This window comes from Cryptomeria japonica, chromosome 3, assembly GCF_030272615.1.
Source record: "Cryptomeria japonica chromosome 3, Sugi_1.0, whole genome shotgun sequence".
Taxonomy (NCBI): Eukaryota; Viridiplantae; Streptophyta; class Pinopsida; order Cupressales; family Cupressaceae; genus Cryptomeria; species Cryptomeria japonica.
In genome coordinates, this window is record NC_081407.1 from 947,304,630 (window position 1) to 947,325,023 (window position 20,394).

General features: G+C 36.5%; 1 protein-coding gene across 3 annotated transcripts in view; it reads left to right on the forward strand.

Moving 5' to 3' along the window:
* Window positions 1–20,394, forward strand: part of LOC131038950 (serine/threonine-protein kinase ATM) — a 417,584-nt gene that overhangs the window by 20,109 nt on the left and 377,081 nt on the right. For all 3 annotated transcript variants that reach the window (XR_009104579.2, XM_057971562.2, XM_057971563.2), the window contains exons 5-13: window positions 3,418–3,579; window positions 3,790–3,985; window positions 4,319–4,475; window positions 4,560–4,699; window positions 4,782–4,887; window positions 5,274–5,377; window positions 19,134–19,232; window positions 19,327–19,383; window positions 19,577–19,661. Coding sequence is in view for 2 of the 3 variants with exons in the window: in XM_057971562.2 (XP_057827545.2) it covers window positions 3,418–3,579; window positions 3,790–3,985; window positions 4,319–4,475; window positions 4,560–4,699; window positions 4,782–4,887; window positions 5,274–5,377; window positions 19,134–19,232; window positions 19,327–19,383; window positions 19,577–19,661 (1,106 nt within the window). In the remaining variant the exon portion in view is untranslated. The remainder of the gene's footprint in view (window positions 1–3,417; window positions 3,580–3,789; window positions 3,986–4,318; window positions 4,476–4,559; window positions 4,700–4,781; window positions 4,888–5,273; window positions 5,378–19,133; window positions 19,233–19,326; window positions 19,384–19,576; window positions 19,662–20,394) is intronic.

Genomic DNA, 20,394 nt, shown 5'->3' on the forward strand with positions numbered 1-20,394 from the left:
CGCTTTCATCCCCATACGCACACATTTCACATTTGTGTACGGCTTAATGTGATCATCACAAAACTCGCCACTATGTTGCTGCTCGATCTCAACCTTCCATTACACTGAGCGGTTGATAGCACGCATACAACCTTCCATTACACTGAGCAGTCGATAGCATGCATACAACCTTCCATTACACTGAGCAGTTGATAGCACGCATACCGACTCGCGTTGCTTCGTTGAATCCTTATAATGCTTGCTGCCACCTTGTCGATGTCTCTAGCCACGAGCGCCATGAAGCAAGCGATCTCCGTCACTTTCATTTGCTAGTAAAAAATGTTATGATCGTCGGAGAGAATCCTCCACAACATGTTCTCCTCTCCGAATGAAGAATTCGAATATAGAATGTTAAAAGGATAGAGATGTCCATAGTGACTCCACTTACCGTCAGCATGCGACTTTCAACGCCAAGGCATCGGACTGAGTCTATCATTGAGCACTAACGACAAATCTATGGCAATCGTCGGCACCTCAATGGTCATTACTCACCACAGAGCATATGCGATGCTCACGTCTGAGTTGAGAGGCTCGGTAATCGACTTTTCCCTGCACTTAGATTTCTCAGTCTACAAATTACTTTGATTGAACTCCCTCAAAAGCACAGGATCTACCTTCAAGCGGTTAGGCTCTATAGAAGGAATCCGCTTTGATATCATGTTGATTTTATGGTAGTGCTCGTTAACCACAGGCAAACATCAGATCTGTTGCCTTCCCAACCATAGACGATAAGCTCTTATCGTCATCCTCGAGCACGCTACATGTCCTTCATGTTATTGAATTCATATCTATTGATGCAATCATGACCTTGCATGTATATGAATCAATACCTCCTAATAGACCACAAGTCGGCCATATACTTTTGGCGCCAAGGATAGGTCAGACCTATATATTACAAGTTACATATGAGTCTCCCTTAGTTGCAAGTTACATTTAACTTAATCACAAGTTACACACAAGTGGTTCGCCCAAATAGGGCCTGCCCCAAATTAGACTCATACAACTGAGATATCCAAATGCCAAGGCCGACAGGCCACTTGGCATTTTGTGTACTAGGTCGGCCCTAGAAGGGATCCGACCTAGCTACACAACAATATATATATATATATATATTTGAGTGGTAATGTTTTGTATATCTTTTACCAACTATGCTCTACAAGTTTTCGGATTATAACACCCCCCCCCAACACACACATATATACACATTGATGTGTACGTCTATAGTCCTCCTTGTTGTTTCAGCTTAGAAGGCATTTATGTCTTACACATTTTCAAAATAAAAATTCAACCAGCCTTGCTGTACCTTATCATAATACACCTTAATTATTGACAAAAGAGTTGTTCATAGCTATTATTTATAACAGTGTGTCATAATGTTCCAGTTCAAGGGTTTTATTTTTATTTCCTTATAATCATACAATATCAGGCCCTGAGTTTTATGATTCACCTCTGTCAAGATTGCACTCACAGCCATACTGTGATACTATATAGCTTATATAAGTTCTTTTTGTCAAAAGAAGAAAAACAACATGGCCATACATTTCAAGGCACAATACATGCGTATTCATTTCTAGTCCAGAAAAATTCAATTCTCAGCCTTTCTAAGTATGCACAGTCATACTGTATATGCATAGCCTTGCTGTGTATACACAGTATGGCTGTGTATTATGAATTGGTGCAAATAAATATATTTCTTCATATATAAAACTCAGCTTGTAAACACAGATGTTCACTATAAAAGCAAGGAAGGGTTTCTTTATCATTAACCCTTTGAAAACTCTACAAATTTCGGCAAATCATAAGACAAATGCAGATTACAAGAATATCGTTCTTCCTTTCCAATTTAACGTGACTAAGGCAAGAATAGAGAACATAAATTATTCCCTTCAACTTAGAAAGAAGCACATGACCTGAATAATGAAGTAAGAGGCGTTTGGTTGGGACTTCTTGCTCAGCGCCTGAGCTCTATAACCCTCTTAACTTCGCAATGCAGAACTCTTACTACTCTTTGCAGAAAATAAAACTCTCTCAATGTAAATCACTTCCTTCCCAGGAAGTATCATATTTTCCCAAACATGAAAAACTGCTCTTGCCATATGAAAATGAGGGGTTTTTTTTTTACCCAAAACAATTTTGCTTTATGCCATTTATACTTTTGTCGGCTTGAAGGATGATTTTAAAAATTAATTTAAATATCAAGCCCCCCGCTTTATTTTATACTCTTGGCTATATTTTAAAATATCCAAATAAAATTGACAATTGTTTGCACAAAAGGACCTTATGTCGCAAGATCATAAGGATTATATATTCATATATATGAATTTATATGTCTTATGTGTACATGCTTATGAGAGTACATATACAGACGTATATTCGTACTCTCATATGCATGTACTCACATATGACATATAAATTGGTATATATATATATATATTAATATATTTACGTTATCAACACGAGCCAATGAAATTTTTAATCTAATTATTAATAATAATAAAAATAATTAATAAATTAATAATAACAACGAATTAACTTGGGAACCAAACAATGACTTAGGGTCGTGAAACCCTAAAATCTCTAAATAGACCACCAAAGGTTACTTGATGCAACAGGCTTACCGAAATAACATGGTCAATCGTGAGATGACCTGACTCAGGGTTAGGGTTTCCAAATGGCATGAGTTCTCTTTTCCTTATCTCTCTACTTGATGATACTTCCCCTCCCTTCTCGGAGGACGACGAATTCCTGCACACACTTGGTCAGTTCAAACAATTAGTCTGAAATCTTGTCATAACTCTGACATTTCAAAAATATTATCAACAAAGTAAACATTTTAAATATCATCATGTTAAATATCAAAACATCAATTTAACAGTTGTAAGTCATCATTTCATTACACTGAATACAAATACCATCTAGGGCATCATCACTCAGTTATAGCATAAACATCTAGGGCATGATTTACATTGCGAAAATATTGCATAAAATAACTAGGGCACAAACAATATGGTGTAAATGTTGCATAAAAAACTAGGGCACAAATGGGATGTAACACCTAGTAAATTAATACTTTAGAGCAGATATACCTGAATCTCCTTTGATGTTTCTAAATTTGGAAATATCTTGTTCTATATATCCAAACAATATGTGGACAATATGAGCAGAGGCATACACATTTTCTGTCCCAAGTTAAGATTAAAACTGATAATTGAATTAAGTGCACCTGGAATGCTAATTTACACCTTACTCTACCTTTATGGAAGTTTGAAAACTTTGTTGCATCTCTTAATTTGTCAAATCTGTTGTTGTTGTTGAGTACCAGCTTTAATGTTGATCCAAAAACACTAATGTGAAAGATCTTGCACTGAATTTTCCCAGGTAAAACACTCTTACTACTACGAGCTATTAAGGTATTTTTCAATCACATATGGGAAGTCATACGTGATGTACCAAGTTTTCAATCTGAGTACAGTAACATGCTCAGACAATTATTAGCTGTGTCAGAGTATCGTATGCAAATGAGGAAAAAGGTTTACTCAGGTGAAAAACTCCTTTCTCTAGCCCCATTATATTTCTTAACATTTTTACTGGGGGGGATTTATTATAAGAAAATTGTGGTGTCTGTAAATGAGTTTCATGTCTATACAAATTGTTGATCTCACCATTTTAATTCTGGTCATCTTAGTTCTGATTGTTTCTGATGGCGTTGATAGTGATATTTATGTATGAACTTCACTGCTAGCCCTGCAGGTCTAGTGCTTTTCTACTTGGACAAGATAAAGACAGTTGTGTGTGATACATTAGCTGAGCATTCTGTATCCAAGGAAGAACTATTTCGCTATACATTGACACTGCATTCTCTTTTAGAAAACTCCCCTGGTGATTTCCCAGTTGATCTACGGGGAGCTCTGATACAGGGATTTATTGAGATATTCTCACATTTAAGGTATAAAGCATTGGCAATCAAATTGTTTTATCTTATGTTTGATGGAGGAGGAAATTATTTTGAAGTATCTCATAGATTTGACCTGTTGTAAAACATGTTTTATGCATGGTTACCAAATCTTGCAGGCAACAGGCCAAATTGTTTTATGTGTAAGATCGTCATATAACATAAATATATGTAAAACTGAAACTTTATGTGTCTTGTTATACAACACACACAGTTTTATGAACTGGACGTTTTCAACCTTTAGTGGCATTTCCTGTTTTCTACCTCATGGAGATTCAAACAACTTAACTTGCTAACTTTGTTTTCATGTTATTGCTGCTGTTGCAGGGATGAAGGCAAGATTGCAAGAAAGCTTCTTGGTTCTTTAAATTCCTTCTTAGTGAAAGATGGCCCTAATATTGGGTTGTGTGCACATGAAATTCATGCCGCTGCACAAGACTTCATGGTTCGCTGCTGGCTAACAACACATGACCGCTCATTGAAGGTATATAAAATGTTAGTGTTTTCTATTCATCTTAGTGAATGATAAAGGGTTAGAGATAATTATTCAAATCAACTTCTCTTGTAGGATGGACTTTTTCTTTATGCAAGGATACAGCTAAAACTCAGAGGTATTCTTTCCGATGGAGGAGCAGCTATTGAACAATTGTTAGACCTTGTTGTGAAGGAATTGGACCAGAACAACATCACTGCACCTGCAGCTTTTCGGTATAGATTTGCATTATGTAAAATCATTGATGCTATGTCCTGCATTGATAGGACATCCTAACATTATTATGTTTAACATTAGAAAACATGACGGCTGGAATTATGATGGAGCAAGAGATGAAAAGCTTGGGACTATTACAAGGTCACAGCGTAGCTTAATGGAACTTGCAGCCACAGTCTTGTATGAGGTTGTATTGTGGCTAAAGCATCTAGCTAATGTTTCTGTTAACATGCTTTGATTTTAGAAGGGATAGTAGTACATCTAAAGATTTACGTTATTTGTCACTTGCATGCAAGTATCCATATTCACTATATATTATGACTGATCCTGTAAAGAAAATATGCATTTCTACAAAATTCAAAATACACCAATGCTTTATACAATTAAGTAGATATTTTTATGGACAATGTAGCATTATCAGTGATTCTTTTCATCTTGTATCAAATTTTAACTTGTTTGGAGTCAGATTTGAGTAATGAAATGATCCATTGGAGCTAATTTTAAAAATTGTCTGTTATGAAGAGGCATAAAAGATTGGTGTCTCTGACTGACTGTTGACTACCATGCTGCCAGGCTTGTGTCAAAGTTGATCAGGGTTTATCTGCACCAAAACGACAAAAGAAGGAGAATATGGATTCAATTGTAAGGGATCGGCTTATTAAAGCAAGATGGCTGTGGTATGTTCTGATCCTTGGCGGATTAAAAGTCATTATAGAACTCTTAGTTGAATAAGTGTCATATAAATTGCCATTTATTGACGATTTGTGATTGGATGCCCTAACCACAGATTGAAATGTATTTGGTAAGCCTAGTGATGGTATCTTGATTACATTTTTTTTTTTGCAAATTTTGGGGTTGGTTTGTTATAATTTATGACAATATTTATGTCTTGCAATGGTTCAACCTAAGTTGTAGCATCTGGTTGAAAATTTTGGCACTCAGAAAGGTTGTTCCAGTTCATCCAAAGAATATCCTTTCACAATCGTGCATGGTGCATACCATTGGCTAGCTTTACCTCTTAAGGGTATCACAAATTGCACTTCCCATGCTATACTTTATCCATAAACTCTTTATATTTGTACCATTGTTCTATTGCATGTCCACTACCATCAAAATCAGGACCCTCCATTGAAACTAGCATTTCTAAATTTTTACCACATAATATTTGATTGAATCTTTTTGTAATTTTTTCAGCTTAAAAGGTAAACATACAACTTAGTATAGATATCTTTAATACATCTAGCTAATAAATACCAAGAGATATCAATTTGAAGCTATTTGATTTACTTGAGAGTTATTTTATTTACTATATAGGTGAATAGTATTTACTGAATACATAAATTTTATTGTATGTACATTATTTAAAATTTTATTTGTGTTTTCTTCTATGATTTTAAGGTTGGTTAATAATTTAATTATTTAAAGTTTATATATTCACTCAAACTTGTGCCTCTCAAATTTTCAACTATAATTATCAAATATTGTTTTTTTTCAAATTACCAAATCTTTTTTTTTTTCGTCTCGTTAGCTTGTAAAAAAATTGATTAATCTTTTAATTTAAACATGAAAAAATTATAGGTTTAATATATATCTTTGTTTCACATGCTACTTATTTTGGAAATACATATATATGTACATTGAAGGGGTAAATGCTTTTGACCTGGAGCTATGAATTGGTGAGGTCACAAACAAGGGACCCCATCCGCAATAAAAATATTCAACAATAACACTCCAGTGGGGTTTGAACCTTAATGGCAAGGAGGACAACACCACAACTTAACCATCACTATATTCCAATACTGGCTTATTTTGGATATATTATGTTTATCATTAAATATTATTATTTTGACATGTAAATGGTTGTCAATTTTAAGGTAAAATATAAGAATTTTTTGTCAACAGGCTTATGCAATTACAATCCACTGCTTGCTGCCATTGTAGAACACCTCTTGGCATAAATAATAGATCCTTGAAGAATTTTGGTGGGTTTCTAGAAATTTAAAAAAATTCAGAAAATAATTGTGTTTTGCGGTTTGGAGGATAGATTTATGAAAAAAACATAAAATTGCAATAGCTCATTCAATATTGATTACCGAATGCTGATTTTTGTAGTTTAGCTTCGTTATATGATTCTCCAGCTTTAGTAAACAACAAAATACTACTATGTCAAGCTAGGTAGGTAAGTACTCACGACTGCAATAGTCTCCAAACCCCACCAACAATATCCACTTCTTGTGTCCAGCTAAAGCTTTGAAGACTCACGTCTAAGTGAAGGAAGAAACCAATCAGAAAGTAATCATAGTAGCATTTAAACTAATCGCCCACAAAGTATAATTTCCAAGAAAGAGGAAGGATATCTGCTGAACATGACCCATAATCACGTAGACACGTCCAGCAACAGAGATATAGGCTCCAACCTCTAAATGCAAAGATGTGACTAGGTATTGTTGACGTGTCTAAAGTCGCGGAACTACGACTCCATCCGGCCAACGTAGAATAGAAATGCTAAGAATCCTATCCTCTCTTGAGATAAGGAAATCCTTAATGCTGTGTTAATTTGATCAATGGGGATGACCTCAATGTTTCGGTTGTCAGGTCTTGATTGCAGGATACCTTAGTAGTTGATGTGTTTTGTTGGAAACACAAAGGGGACTTAAGGTTAGACGAAATTGGTTTCGTACAGGTTCCCTAAAGTTTTACAGTCCTATCTCATTTGATTTACTTTTAATAGATGTCATTTCAGCTTGACTGGCGGGTTTCTTTAATGAAAAAAGGAAAAAAGGGAGGGATAAGGATAAAGAGTGAATAAGAACAGCTAACTAATTTTAACTAAGACACCATATTTTAAACATATAGACGGAAGTCTCAAAATAACTAGAAATTACTTTGCCAGCTAATTAGCACAACTAGGTAAAAACCAGTGCTATCATCTAAGGATTTTGAATTTTCAAGCTATTGGATACGAATGATAGACTCTTACACCTATTTATCCAAATCTAATAACCGAACTTAGCACAAAAGGGGCTCAGACTAACCATGCAGAGGAAACAATAATCAACTATTTCCTAATGGTATGAACCAAGATTTTCCATCAAATACATGCATAAATAACTGTCTGAAAGTAAATACAGTTGTAGAAATATGAAATAAATGGAGAAGAGGACCATGCACTCACAGTATAACAAACACAACTTTAACATCCATCAAATCCTGTATATATTTTGCTAGAGTTTTTGCAACAATCTTCTTTTCTCTCTTTACAAAGGAGGAACTAACTCCTTTATATAGAATTCCAAAAATGGATGAATGGCCAAGATAAAACTTAAACAAGTGGGCTAGATTCATTTTCTATCAAAACTGCCCATACCCATAAATGGGAGGCAAAATATCAGCAACAACAAAAGGAGAAACAATAACTACCAAAAAGGTAATCAATGACTACCCAAAAAGCTGCTCCAAAAAGTGCACATGTATGGAGCTCAAGATTTACAACTGTTTTGGTAGTTAGAAATGAACTTTATGTTTGAAAAGTGTTTTTTAAGATTTAAAAATAAACTTGCACTTTAGGAAAGCACTTTCTCCTTTTCTGCTGTATACCCTTTTTCCAAAAATTCATCTTCGCTGTGCAAATACTCCTTCTAGATGTCTCGACCTGCTATACGCTCTGCCCGAACATATTCTTGAAATCTGATGCATAGCTGGAACAACACCATGCTCTGGGGCATAGGAGGATGGCGTATTTTATATTGCATACCCTCCAAGTGGCGATCTACATGCTTTAACCCATCCTTCCAGTCGAACCAATGAGCCTCAAAACTTAATATGTCCGAATGCAACCCATTGACAAATTCTAGGTCCTCCATGGAGTATGCGACCTTATCAATTCTCAATCTATCCTCCTAGTCTGGTTGTACTTGATCATCGGACAAACTATTTTTCCAGCCTAGAACCATTGATCTGAGGATCTTTCCACCAAGATCTCTCATGTTTTTCAAAATTTCCTCACATTCCTCTTGCTCTTTATTAATGGTATTTTTTGTGTCATTCTTCATGTTGGCAGTCGAGTACCATTCTTTAAAAACGTTGATGTCATAGGGATCCAGGATAGCGAACAATGTGGGAATCTCTGTGTGGGTCCAAAAAAGAGCCCTTATGTGGGGAAGAATTGTACCAACCACCTCATGGACCCTGAAACACTCCTTCTTTACTTCAAACAATTTGACAAGAATGGTCTCTCGGTGGTGGGCCATTTTCTTTACGTTTTCAATGATCCGCTCTCCCTTTTCCTTAATGTCCCGAATCCATTCCCTGACGACCTTGGCGGTATCACGTACTCCTTCAAACTTGGTTGCAGTCCTTTGTGCCAATGCCAATGGGGGAACGTGGGATTCAGGGGCATGTTGCAATGGTTTCAGCAGGTGATCAATGTATCCCTCAACTTGCTCAGCATGAACTCGGTACATGTCTCTCTCAGCAGTCATTTCGTCGAGTTGTTTGAGCATATTCTGCACGGAATCCTTGAACTCTTCCCTTTCTTACTCTTTGGTGGCTCGCCCTATCGGGATGGTTGTAATGCTATAGTTGGCCAATGCAATCTGATTGGCTGGCTTATCTGTAGGCAGGGTAGCAATATGAATGGTATGGTTCCTCTGCTCATCCTTAGTGATCTGGGAGTAGGTCTTTGGCTTTTTCTTACCTTTGGATTTTATCTCTCATATGCGAGAGAAGATATCCTCCAAGTTGATAGGTGGCTTGACAGCTACTTTCCGCTGCACACGAGCAATTAACCAGTCCTGAGGGATGGTCTGTCCAAATGTTATTGCCAAATTCCCACTTTGTTCCATGGAGGTTTCAGCTGGTTCACTACCTATCTGCAATTAACTCCCTCTTAATCCCAACATTTATACAATAATCTTTAAACATATCAGAAGTGTATTCCCCCCCATTGTCTGTTCTTAAGGTTATGTTTTTCTTACCTGTCATATTTTCTGCAAGAGCTTTGAATTTCTTAAATTTAGAAAGGATTTCTTCAGACTCTTTGTACCTCATAAAATATATCCAGGTCTTACTAGAAAATCATCTACAAATATTACATAATATAAAAATCCCCCTAATGAGGGTACAGACATGGGTCCATATAAATCAGAATGAACTAATTCTAATACATTTTTGGATTTACTGTTGCTAGAATTAAAAGACCTTTTAGCATTCTTTCCCAAGGCACACCCTTTGCAAGCTCCTTCAGATTTTTGACTTAGCTTGGATAAGCCGATCACTATCTTCTCTATCTTGAACCCACTGTAACCGATGCTCTAGCCCACTGTAGCTGATGTTGTTTAACAACATCTTGAACATCCTCTACTGCATCTTTCAACATACCAACCCTCAATGACTCATAAGATGGGGCTTGAAACCCAGGTCCTACAACTGCAATAGCATCTACCATGGGTTGCCAATATGGATTTCTGGAAGCATGGAATGCCATGTGAGAGGAGTACCAAAAATTACTAATGGCCTTCTTTGCTTGTTCAGTGACAGTTCTCTTCCATCCTGTACTCTCCAAAGTGGTTTGTGATCCTGGAGTAGTATGAGGTTGGAAGAAAGTATTATTGTTTCCTCCACCTGTGTTTGGTCCACGTGCTATAGAATTAGGTGTTGACCCACTTTCTGTAATGTCCCCTTCTCCGCAGTGATTAGTTCAGTTGGCTGTTAGCCTAGTTCGGAGGCCCGTAGGCTAGTCAGGAGCAAAAATTAGGGTTTCCTATTTTCTAGGAGGATTCTTTGGTGTTTTCAAGGGGTATATGTGGGAGTTTGATAGTTTGGATTCTGGATTCCTTTTGGGTTTTTAGAGAGCTTTAGGATGGTTCGATATGCATTTGCATCAGGTGACTTTTTCCAAACTTACTATTTTTAGTAAGTGTGACGGCTGCTCAGAATGTGGTTAAAATCACTTTGGAAACATTTACTATTTTTAGCAGTATGCTATTTTTAGTAAGTACCATTTTTAGCAGTTCTATTTTTAGCAGGATGTCAACAGGTCTGTTCAGATGACTATTCCTGGTAGGTCAGTTTGAGCAGTTGGTCTTTTAGCATTTTTTGGTGTTATTCTTGGCAAGGATTGTGCAGCTCAGCTCGGTGGCTATTTCTAGCAGTATGCTATTTTTAGTAAGTACCATTTTTAGCAGTTCTATTTTTAGCAGGATGTCAACAGGCCTGTTCAGATGACTATTCCCGGTAGGTCAGTTTGAGCAGTTGGTCTTTTAGCATTTTTTGGTGTTATTCTTGGCAAGGATTGTGCAGCTCAGCTCAGTGGCTATTTCTAGTAGTATTATTTTGGCAGGATCCTGTATTCACTCAGATGACTATTTTTAGCAGTTCAGTTCAGAGCCCCAACTCAGTTCAGTTTTGGTGATTTCGAGCACTTCAGTCTCCGGCTCAATTTGGCAATAATCAGTATTTGAGAAGGTATTTTTAATAAATTAATACCTTAGGTATGAGGTATTAATATTTGATTATTTTATGAATGGACGACTTAGGAAGGGAGAAAATATTAATTTTATCCCAAGTCTATTTGGGAGAAATTTGCATATGATTTCAAGGGGGTCGTCATGGTGTTAATAATTAAATTATAACTGAAGGCAAATGGGGCGATTTTCTAAGTATATTGCCTTAGTAATATTTTTTATTTGGAAGTCATAGTTGGGCGCCCACTTTACACTTTATTTTATGACACTTATATTTATTAAAAAGGGCAATTTTGGGTGAATGTGATTTGGGTGAACTTGTGCAAGGAAATGAAATGAAATGCAATGCCAAATGTGGATGAAATGGAATGGCATTTGGTTTGGGCGTATTTGGAGTGCATTTGAATTTGAATTTGGTTGGCAAAAAGTTATAAGTAAGTGACTTGGCCTCTTATTTTGGTATCCAAAGAAAATATATTTTTATGTTGTTGGAATGACTCCAGACAATCTTCGAGGGTGAATACCTCCTAGGGCTCTTGACAGACTTCGAGTGTGAGATATCACTCCTAGCTGTGATTGGATCTTCTGAATGTGTGGTTCGATTTTAGTGTGCATTTGCAGATTTCCAGTGTGGTGTGGATTTCAGTGTTGCTGGTTTTTGGTGTGGCTGTAGCACGTTTTAGTTCATAACTCTCAGTTCGTGTGTTAGATCATTCTGGGTAGTGGCTCGTTCTCTTCCTATGCCACAGGCGATCAAGTTTGTAAGTTTGTAGAGCTTAATGTTGAGTATTTAATTTTTAAATGCAAATCGTACTTATTTCCTAGCAGTACTATGCTGGGCTGCCTGGGAATGCGTGCATAAATTCATTTGAGGGTTTTGGGTGCAGTTTGTTGGTTCTAATCTCATCGTTTGTCTTGTATCTCTCATTTGCATCCGTTTGGGGGTAATTTCGTTGATTGTGAATAGAGTTACGAGCATTTTTGTGAGTTTCTAAGCTGCTGGTCTGTGTGTTTCTTGCGCATGGGTTGCATATCAAAATCTGAAAAATTGTTAGTTTGGAGTGTTTCCTTGTGTGGAGTTGGTTTTAGAGTGTGTGGGTTCTACGGGGTGTTTAGAGATAATTTTATTGTGTGGGGAGTGATTTAGAAGTGTTTGTGAGGATTTTAATGTTACTGGTCTGTATTTCCAGCCCGCTGTTCATTCATATCAGATTTAGTTTTTGGGGGTTGAAGCTGGTTTTCAGGTGTGAGTCTATGGGTGTGGTGTGAAGAGTCTTGGTAATAAGTTGCAGCTGTTAGTTTGGGTTTTGACATTTGAATATCCATGATGAATCATATTGTAATGCTTGTTAGTAGTACTAACAACAATTTATTTGAACTCTCTTAGTCCCACTGCATAAGTGGAAGAGGTTGGCCTTGCCGCCTAGTTTGGACAATGATTCTAGTAATTTTGTAATCCATGTTTGCATTGTAAAGCTGATTAGTAGTATTAACAGCTATATACTTGGATTGTTGTTCTTTGGCCCATTGCATAAGTGGAAGAGGCTGGCTTGCCACCTTCTTATCTATTGTAATTTTGTCCTCCCGTTGAATAAGCGGTTGAGTTGATTGTAATCTCATTTTCAGTCCTCCTGCTGAATAAGCGGTGGAGTTGATTGTTATTTCATTTCTAGTCCTCTCGCTGCATAAGCGGTAGAGTGATTGTTCTTCAGTTCTTGCATCATCCTTGGCTGGTTTACCGCCAAGTGATTTTTAATATTCTCCATATCCCACTGAAAAGTGGAAGGGGTTGGTTTGCCGCCCAAGCATTGTATTATTTCCAATTATTTGAAGCTAACGATCCCCTCAACACCGTATGCTTTCACCTTCCCATATTGGGCACTTGGTGATTAGAAAGTGGAAGGGTTACATTTTCAGCATTATTGTATCTTCATTTACTAACCTTAATAGGTTCTTGTTGTGATTGTAACTGGAAAAAAATTGAAAAAAATTGGGGGGATATTACACTTTCCCTGAAACTCCCATCTTCACCATCCTCCTCACCCAAATGGTTCGTCCTGGGATCTACTGAACTAGAACCTAGTTCAACCCCAATTCTTGCCTTTTTGGCCTTATTCCCAGCAATCCCGTCAAGAGATTGCTTTGCTTGATATGAGACATCTGCAGGGCATGCTTTGCATATCACGGTGTTATTTCCTCGTTCTTTGGACAAATGCCATTTGAAAGGATAAATTCCACCACTGATATCTTCTAGACACCAATTGCACTTGACCTTTGTGCTACCAGGAATTGTTGTGCAATGTGTCCACGCAAAGTCTTTTTGACGTGGCATTTTGATCAAGAATTAGTTCTGCAAAAACATTTTAGTTCAGTCTTTTAGCTTTTAAATGTTACGGTTGTATGTTACTAAGATTACTATGTTTAGAAAACCTAATTAAATTAAAAAGTATATTTCACATGTGAGGTTCTCTAAATCAGATTGGAGGTTCTCTAAATCAGAAATTATGTTATAATCAACATTATGTCAGACGTGAGATGTTCTAATCAGAAATTATGTTTAATCATTGTAGTCTTAGATTAAGGCAGTAAGGTATAGTGACCTCAAGGTATACTGACTTTTACATAAAGGAGTGACGTCACAAAAGCTGTGAAAGCTAAAGAGCAACTAATAGCCTAGTGATGAAAGGGGCGTAAAGTGTTGTATCTCCAATAAATCTTTGCGATAAACACTCTTGTATCTTTGAAGAGAACCATATCAGGTGCCTAATCTAATTTCCTTTGTCATAAAATAGTCTTGCTAACCCCAAACATGACAACTGATTTCAAATGGCAGAAAACTTGTCGAGAAGAAGCGGGCATTTGTCAAGAAGTAGGCAAGCAAACAAGCTGTCAAGTTTTCAACGACAGAATGAAATTTTTGGGCTCAAAAGCCCACACTTAGAGCCTACAGGCTAATAAAAGATAATACTCAGACTTCTCATTTGTGATAACAAGAATAATAATAATCATTTCAAGCTAACTGAGTTAATGAACCTTTAAGCTCTATATAGCTATTTGAAATGGTCTGAATTTAGTTTAAATTGTTCATGGAAATTAAGTTCCATAAAGATTATGTCTGAATCTGAACTAATCATCAAAGTTGAATTCATTTTATAACTCTAAATGACAACTCATGTCATTGTATTATTATTGCTAAACTAAAGAGAAACTAACATAATGCATACAAATACCCACAAGTTGTGGAGCAAACTTATGGCAAAGTGGAGATAAGCATGCAAACTATAATGTTTTACATCCACTATGAAGTCCATTCTTGGATAAAAGAATAAGAAATTCAAGTTTAAATCATGTGAAGCTAGACTTATGAGCTCGTCATGTTCAAAAAGATTGTAATAATTATATGAAGGTAACATTGCTAATCTGTCTCACATAACAGAGAGTAGTATTAGACTAATTTCACATTTGATACACATCCATGTAATATGTAACTATATTAAATGGTTAGGTAATCTTAGATAAGTAGTTTTGTTTTTAAATTTTAACAACTAGATGGTTTATGCTTAGGTGAGAAGTTCTTTCCTGGATGGAAAGAGATATAAAGTTTAATTCACACTAAAATTTATAAATATTAATGGCATATCTAGTGGTAGAGCTTCAAAGTATAAATCCCAACTTTAAGCTACATATCCTACAATATTTTAATTTTTCACTATCTATAAATCCCAACTAACCATCGACTATTAAATTTCAAGCTTTGCTTTCTTATGTTGCAGAGACAACTAAGACCAATTAAAAAATAAAAACCTTCTGCACTATCGTATACACTCACAACATTATTTTAATCTCAGAACAACATAGGTTCGACAGGAAATTTCAATCTTTCAATCTGTAAGTGGCATCTACAACATAGTAAAGAATGTGTAGATTGAAAGGAATTTTCAATCTGTATGTGGCGTCTAGTATTAAAGAATGTAGCTAATATATGTGTTGACAGTTGCCAAAAATGAAAGGAAGTCGTTCAATCTGTGATTCGATAAATAACTCAAAAATAGAAGTCGTCGGTAATGGCTGGTGAAGCCTCTGTCGCGCGACCAAAAAACACCACCTATGTGATCGATCTTCACCCTCGACTTCAACTTCTGGTGCTATGCAATCAATTTTCACCCTTGACTTCAACTTCGACTGCAATGCGATGCCTATTTATTGAATTTTGCGGGCATTTTAGGTTGTCGCGGGATTTCTTTCGGGCGATCAATTGCGATTTTTTTCGCGTTTTAGTCATGAAAAAATCATTGAAAATCGGAAAAATCATTGACCGATTTTTCCCCATTTTTTGGGGGAATTGATCGCCTATATCGCCGACTCCCGATTAATTGGGTATAATCGCGATTTTTTCCCCTTTTTTGCTTCTATGCTATAAATAGTAGTGTTCTTCAAAGATGAAAGAGAACAAACCTAGAAAGGTTAGTTCCATGCAACCACTTACTATCAGAGTTATCTGGGGGCACATCCTTGGGTTTTTTTTCATGCATCGTTGTCCTTGAATGTTCCAAGGACAGGGGATGCCTAGGAGATGTCCCTATAAATTCTGCATATTGTCAATGAATTCTATAAACAATTTGTCTTTGACTATCAATTTAACACAAATTTGGCATAAGAATTTTGCTAGTACTTATGTGTTAAGGTTCTATAATGTATATGTGCATGATTTATCCATGTTTTCATATGAATATTTTAAATTTCCCTATATATTTTAATTTTCCCTATTTTTATATAGCTCTCCCCTTTGTCATCTCTTAGCCATCCCCAAAATTGGCTTGAAAAATCGACATCCCGGAAATGCGTCCCTCATCCCCCCATCTTGGAAACTTGGGGTAAACTTGCTTACCATAAATTGCAATGTTCTTCAAGGACCAAAGAGAACAAACCCAAAAAAATCCAGAAAGATTGGTGCCATGCAAGCATGTACTATAAATAGCAGTGTTCTGTGAGGACCAAAGAGAACAAATCTAGGAAAACCCAAAAAGATTGGTGCCATGCAAAGCACTCACGATAAATAGCAATTGTTGTCGAAACTTGTTGAAACTGAGAACTGAGCTCACCAAGAACATTGGAACATTCCCATCGAAACCGGAAACCTTCACGAAACCCTAAAAATTGGCCAACGCTCGCAGTATACGATGGTGTAAAAATGGGGACATTATTGTAATGTCCCCTTCTCTTTAGCACATGGACATTCACGAGGTTGGCCTATTATTTGACCCTTGTAGGCTAAGGTGTTGATTTGGCGGATACGGTTGGCTTGACATTTTTATTTCTACATGGTTTTGATGAGATTACATGTATGATGTTATAATTGCACTTATAACATAATATTATTTTATTTTAATGATTAAAGTGCAATTAAATAATTAAGTGTAAAAAGAGAATATGAGTTAGTTAGAGAAGAATCTTCTAGAAGGAACCAATCATGTGGAGAAATAAGGATAAATAGAGGAGGTTGGTTCATTGTGCATCATCGGTTATTTGTTATCTTCTCTTGTATTGTGGTTGTGGAGCCAAGGGTTGTCCGCAGATTTGGTCCTAGGGAACGATACCTCCCTTTGATCTGCATCACTGAGGGGGTGAGAGATCCCCCGAAGGGTTGCCTTGAGAGTGAGGGACATTCAGCCCTTCATACTGAACTAATTGGTGTTTGATATCAGTTTACATGGTGTACGATTTTGTTGAAGACTTCATCTCTTGGGTGAATGAACAGTGATAATTGTGCCTACACATTGAGAGAGGTTAGGCGACTTTCCTTGGAGCATATTGGAGGAGTTTTGTGCTGTTTGCAGGTGATATATCAGATCTGAGACATATTGTATCAGACCCTTATTTACCTGGATTTGCTCATAGCTCATTGTGGATGCATCATTTCAAGGCTTTGAGGACAGTGCTAGCAACTAGGAAGGAAAACGATTCACTTAGAAGCATTTTGGAGGTGATTTTGGAGGAGATATCAGTCAAATCAGGTCTGAGAACAAGTTCGTACCAGACCCTTATTACCCATGATTTTGCTTCTACCTCATTGCTTGGGCATCCTAACCATCATATGACTACAGCGCTCTTTTTGGGAGCGGTCGACACTGATGTTTGGTGATCGAAAGGTGACCAATCTGCTGTCAATTAATAGTTGCCATTCTGCAGACCAGCTTCAGGGGCGATTTTGGGAGATAATTCGATTGGCACAGTGGAGGCTTCAAATCTCATGATATTACTTGCTTCTTCATTCTCCTACCTAGGCGATTTCCTTCAGGTCCTTTTTGGCATTGTCTTCAATGATTTTTGATGATGAATATGTATTTAGTCATGGCTGCTTATGTACTCAGAAAATACTGAACTAGTCATAGAGAATCAAGAGTCTAGTCATTGTGTTGACATTTTGTAATCATATTATTGTCATTGTTAAGGAGGAATAAGGTTGCATTCAGACCTTATGTGTGTCACTTCATCATTGATTGCATGCCATATGTTTGATAAAATGCCTATTAAGCTGTAGGAGTTCGTTACATCTCTTGTGTGTCATGGATATGTATTAGAGGAGTCAGATTGTTATTAAGCAATATGCTGATAATTTAGACAATTATGAGACCATTTGCAAACATCTTTGATGCTGCTAACGACATTAAATCAGACTGAAAACTAAGACCAGCGAACTGAGACCTTGTTAGCCAATTGTTTGACAATATTCCTTGTGTTGATAATTCCCATTTCTACACTTTCAAGCAAGGGATATTACAATTACATGCTTGGATTATTTTCTTCTACTTGTATTTTGGAGAGCTTCTTGAGGAGTTGGAAACCTTAATGGTGTTAGTTTCGGTAGTGCAAGATTCTACCCTCACTGGTTGTTGGAGAGGTCACACAGATTTCTCACTAGAGCTTAAACGATTGAGTGTAAAATTGGTGGAGTCTTTTGCAAAGACCAATTTAGGAGTTGCACTCATTGAAGATTTGTAGGATAAACATTTTAAGATGCCATTATAGAGTTTTGGTGATGGTAAATGAAATGAGGAAGCTCGTGGTTGAATACCCTTTCTGAGTACCTTGGGATGAGCATTCTGAAGGAAATAAATCACTGGATAGACTAGGCGATTCATTCTTTTATTGTGGAAGAATGTGGGAATATATGAAGGGCGTCTAAGATTTTGAGGTGGCAGCAATACTACTCAAGGTGTTGGACATGAGCCCTCATCTAGCTGTTGGAACTTGCTAAGGCTAATTTCTGAGACAAAAGCATTGGGAATATGGCGTGAGATATGCTGGAGGTGTATGGTACATGACTGGTTGTGTGGGCAAGACTTGAGTCATTGCCAAAATCTCATGGGCATGGCTGTGGAATGAAGATAGCAGTGAATACATAATCTTAGTGTGGGAATATTCTTATTCATAAGCTAACAGCTAGGCCAATGTTTATCCAATTCTCTGCTATGTATATTCTTATTACTATTAGTTGCTGAAGTGTTACACTGTTAAAGAGAGTGCATTTTCAGATCTGTGTATGCATGTAAAAGATTTTCATTTGCTTTAATCTTTATTTTGGTTCTTTTTGCTTCCTCTTTTTCTTTTCCCTAATATCTTGTTTCATGTCAAATAATCAAGGGTTCCACCATAGGCCTTTTGAACAAGGATCACACTTGGCAATGCATTCAGAACATATCCATCTCTCACAAATATTGCATTGCATAATGAAATAATTAGCATTAGCATTTTTTTTTTAAAGATACACTTCTCAAGTCTTGCCATGTTTTTGTTGAATAATTGGTATTAATGTAAACACAATCCATCTATAGTATGTTTATATATCTTTTTGACTCTTTTTTTTTTGTCTGTGATATATCTATATATCTTCATTCTGTTAGTGACAATTTTAGAATTTGTTAGTTTCTATGTTCTATTGGAAGCTAAAGATTCCCTCCTTAAACAGGCATGGAGCATTTTGCCTGTTGATTCGCAATCATTCTGCTGACCTTCCTAAGCCCATTATACTTGACTGGTTTTGTGGCATATCATTAAACTTGGAGAGGTAATATGATTTACTGTTCTGAATATGAGTTTCCCACTTTGAGATGGTTTTGCATGTGGAAGATTTTGATGTTACAAAGACACATTTTATGCAGGATACTGAGTGATGGTGTTAATGACCATGTATATGATGGTCCTTTGTGGACATTGAGGTAAATATTATATTCACACCAGCTGTTTGTGCATCTTTCTTGTACTTGTTTATGGTCACAATTTTTTTTGGTCAAAAGTGTTTGCAGTTCCTTAAGGGTTTGTTTGGCTGCTGTTATTTTAGAATACTGAACTATTATTGTTCGTCAATTACATCTGTCATTCCAGTCCTAAGTTACTCTCAATGCTGTGCAGAAGCTTGCAGGAACTATGTATTACGTGGCCATTCATTTTCCCAAGGGTGAAATCATGTCATCAATCAAGTATTATCACTATTGAGGTGATATTGTTTATGCACACATCAATAGCCAAACATGAGAAGTGTGGAATGCATTCAACATTGACATTTTTTGAGAAGTTAATTTTTTTTGTTGACAATAGTCTTCTTCACTATTTTGTTTCTGTATGCTTTTGTTTCTTGTTCTATATAAGGTTGTAATGCCCAGATTCTTTTTTAATGTATACATGAATACAGGGTTACTAGCTCCATTGTTATGCACTTCATTTGTAGTGCCTTTTGGTTAGTGTTACGCATAAAGGCAACTAATGTTAGAACATGTGAATTAGAAATCTCCATCTGTCACGTATCCGGTGTGTCTTCTATTGTAGGCTGTTAAATTTGCAAGAGTATACTCCTCAATTTGAGTCCCCTTTTCTCCTTGCCATGCATTTCCATTGTTGTCAGCGCTCCTGAATGCCTTCTATATATGCTGATTAGTAAGCATATTGCAGTTTTCATTGTTGGTGCACAAAACTGAGAAATAGAGCCATATGTCTCTCTGGGTTGTACAATTATGTTGAAGTAGGAATTACTGAAATGAATTTTTTTCAGAATGCCTTACGCATCTCCTTGAGTTGACATTAGGAACTTCTAATCCTGAGAAACATGTCAGTTGAGAAGAGAAGAAGAATGTAAACCAAGTTTACATGATAATGGACTTTAAATCTAAATATGTTTCTCTTTGAGGAAAAAAGTTAAAAATCCACACAAAGTAATATGAAGGATGGAGATG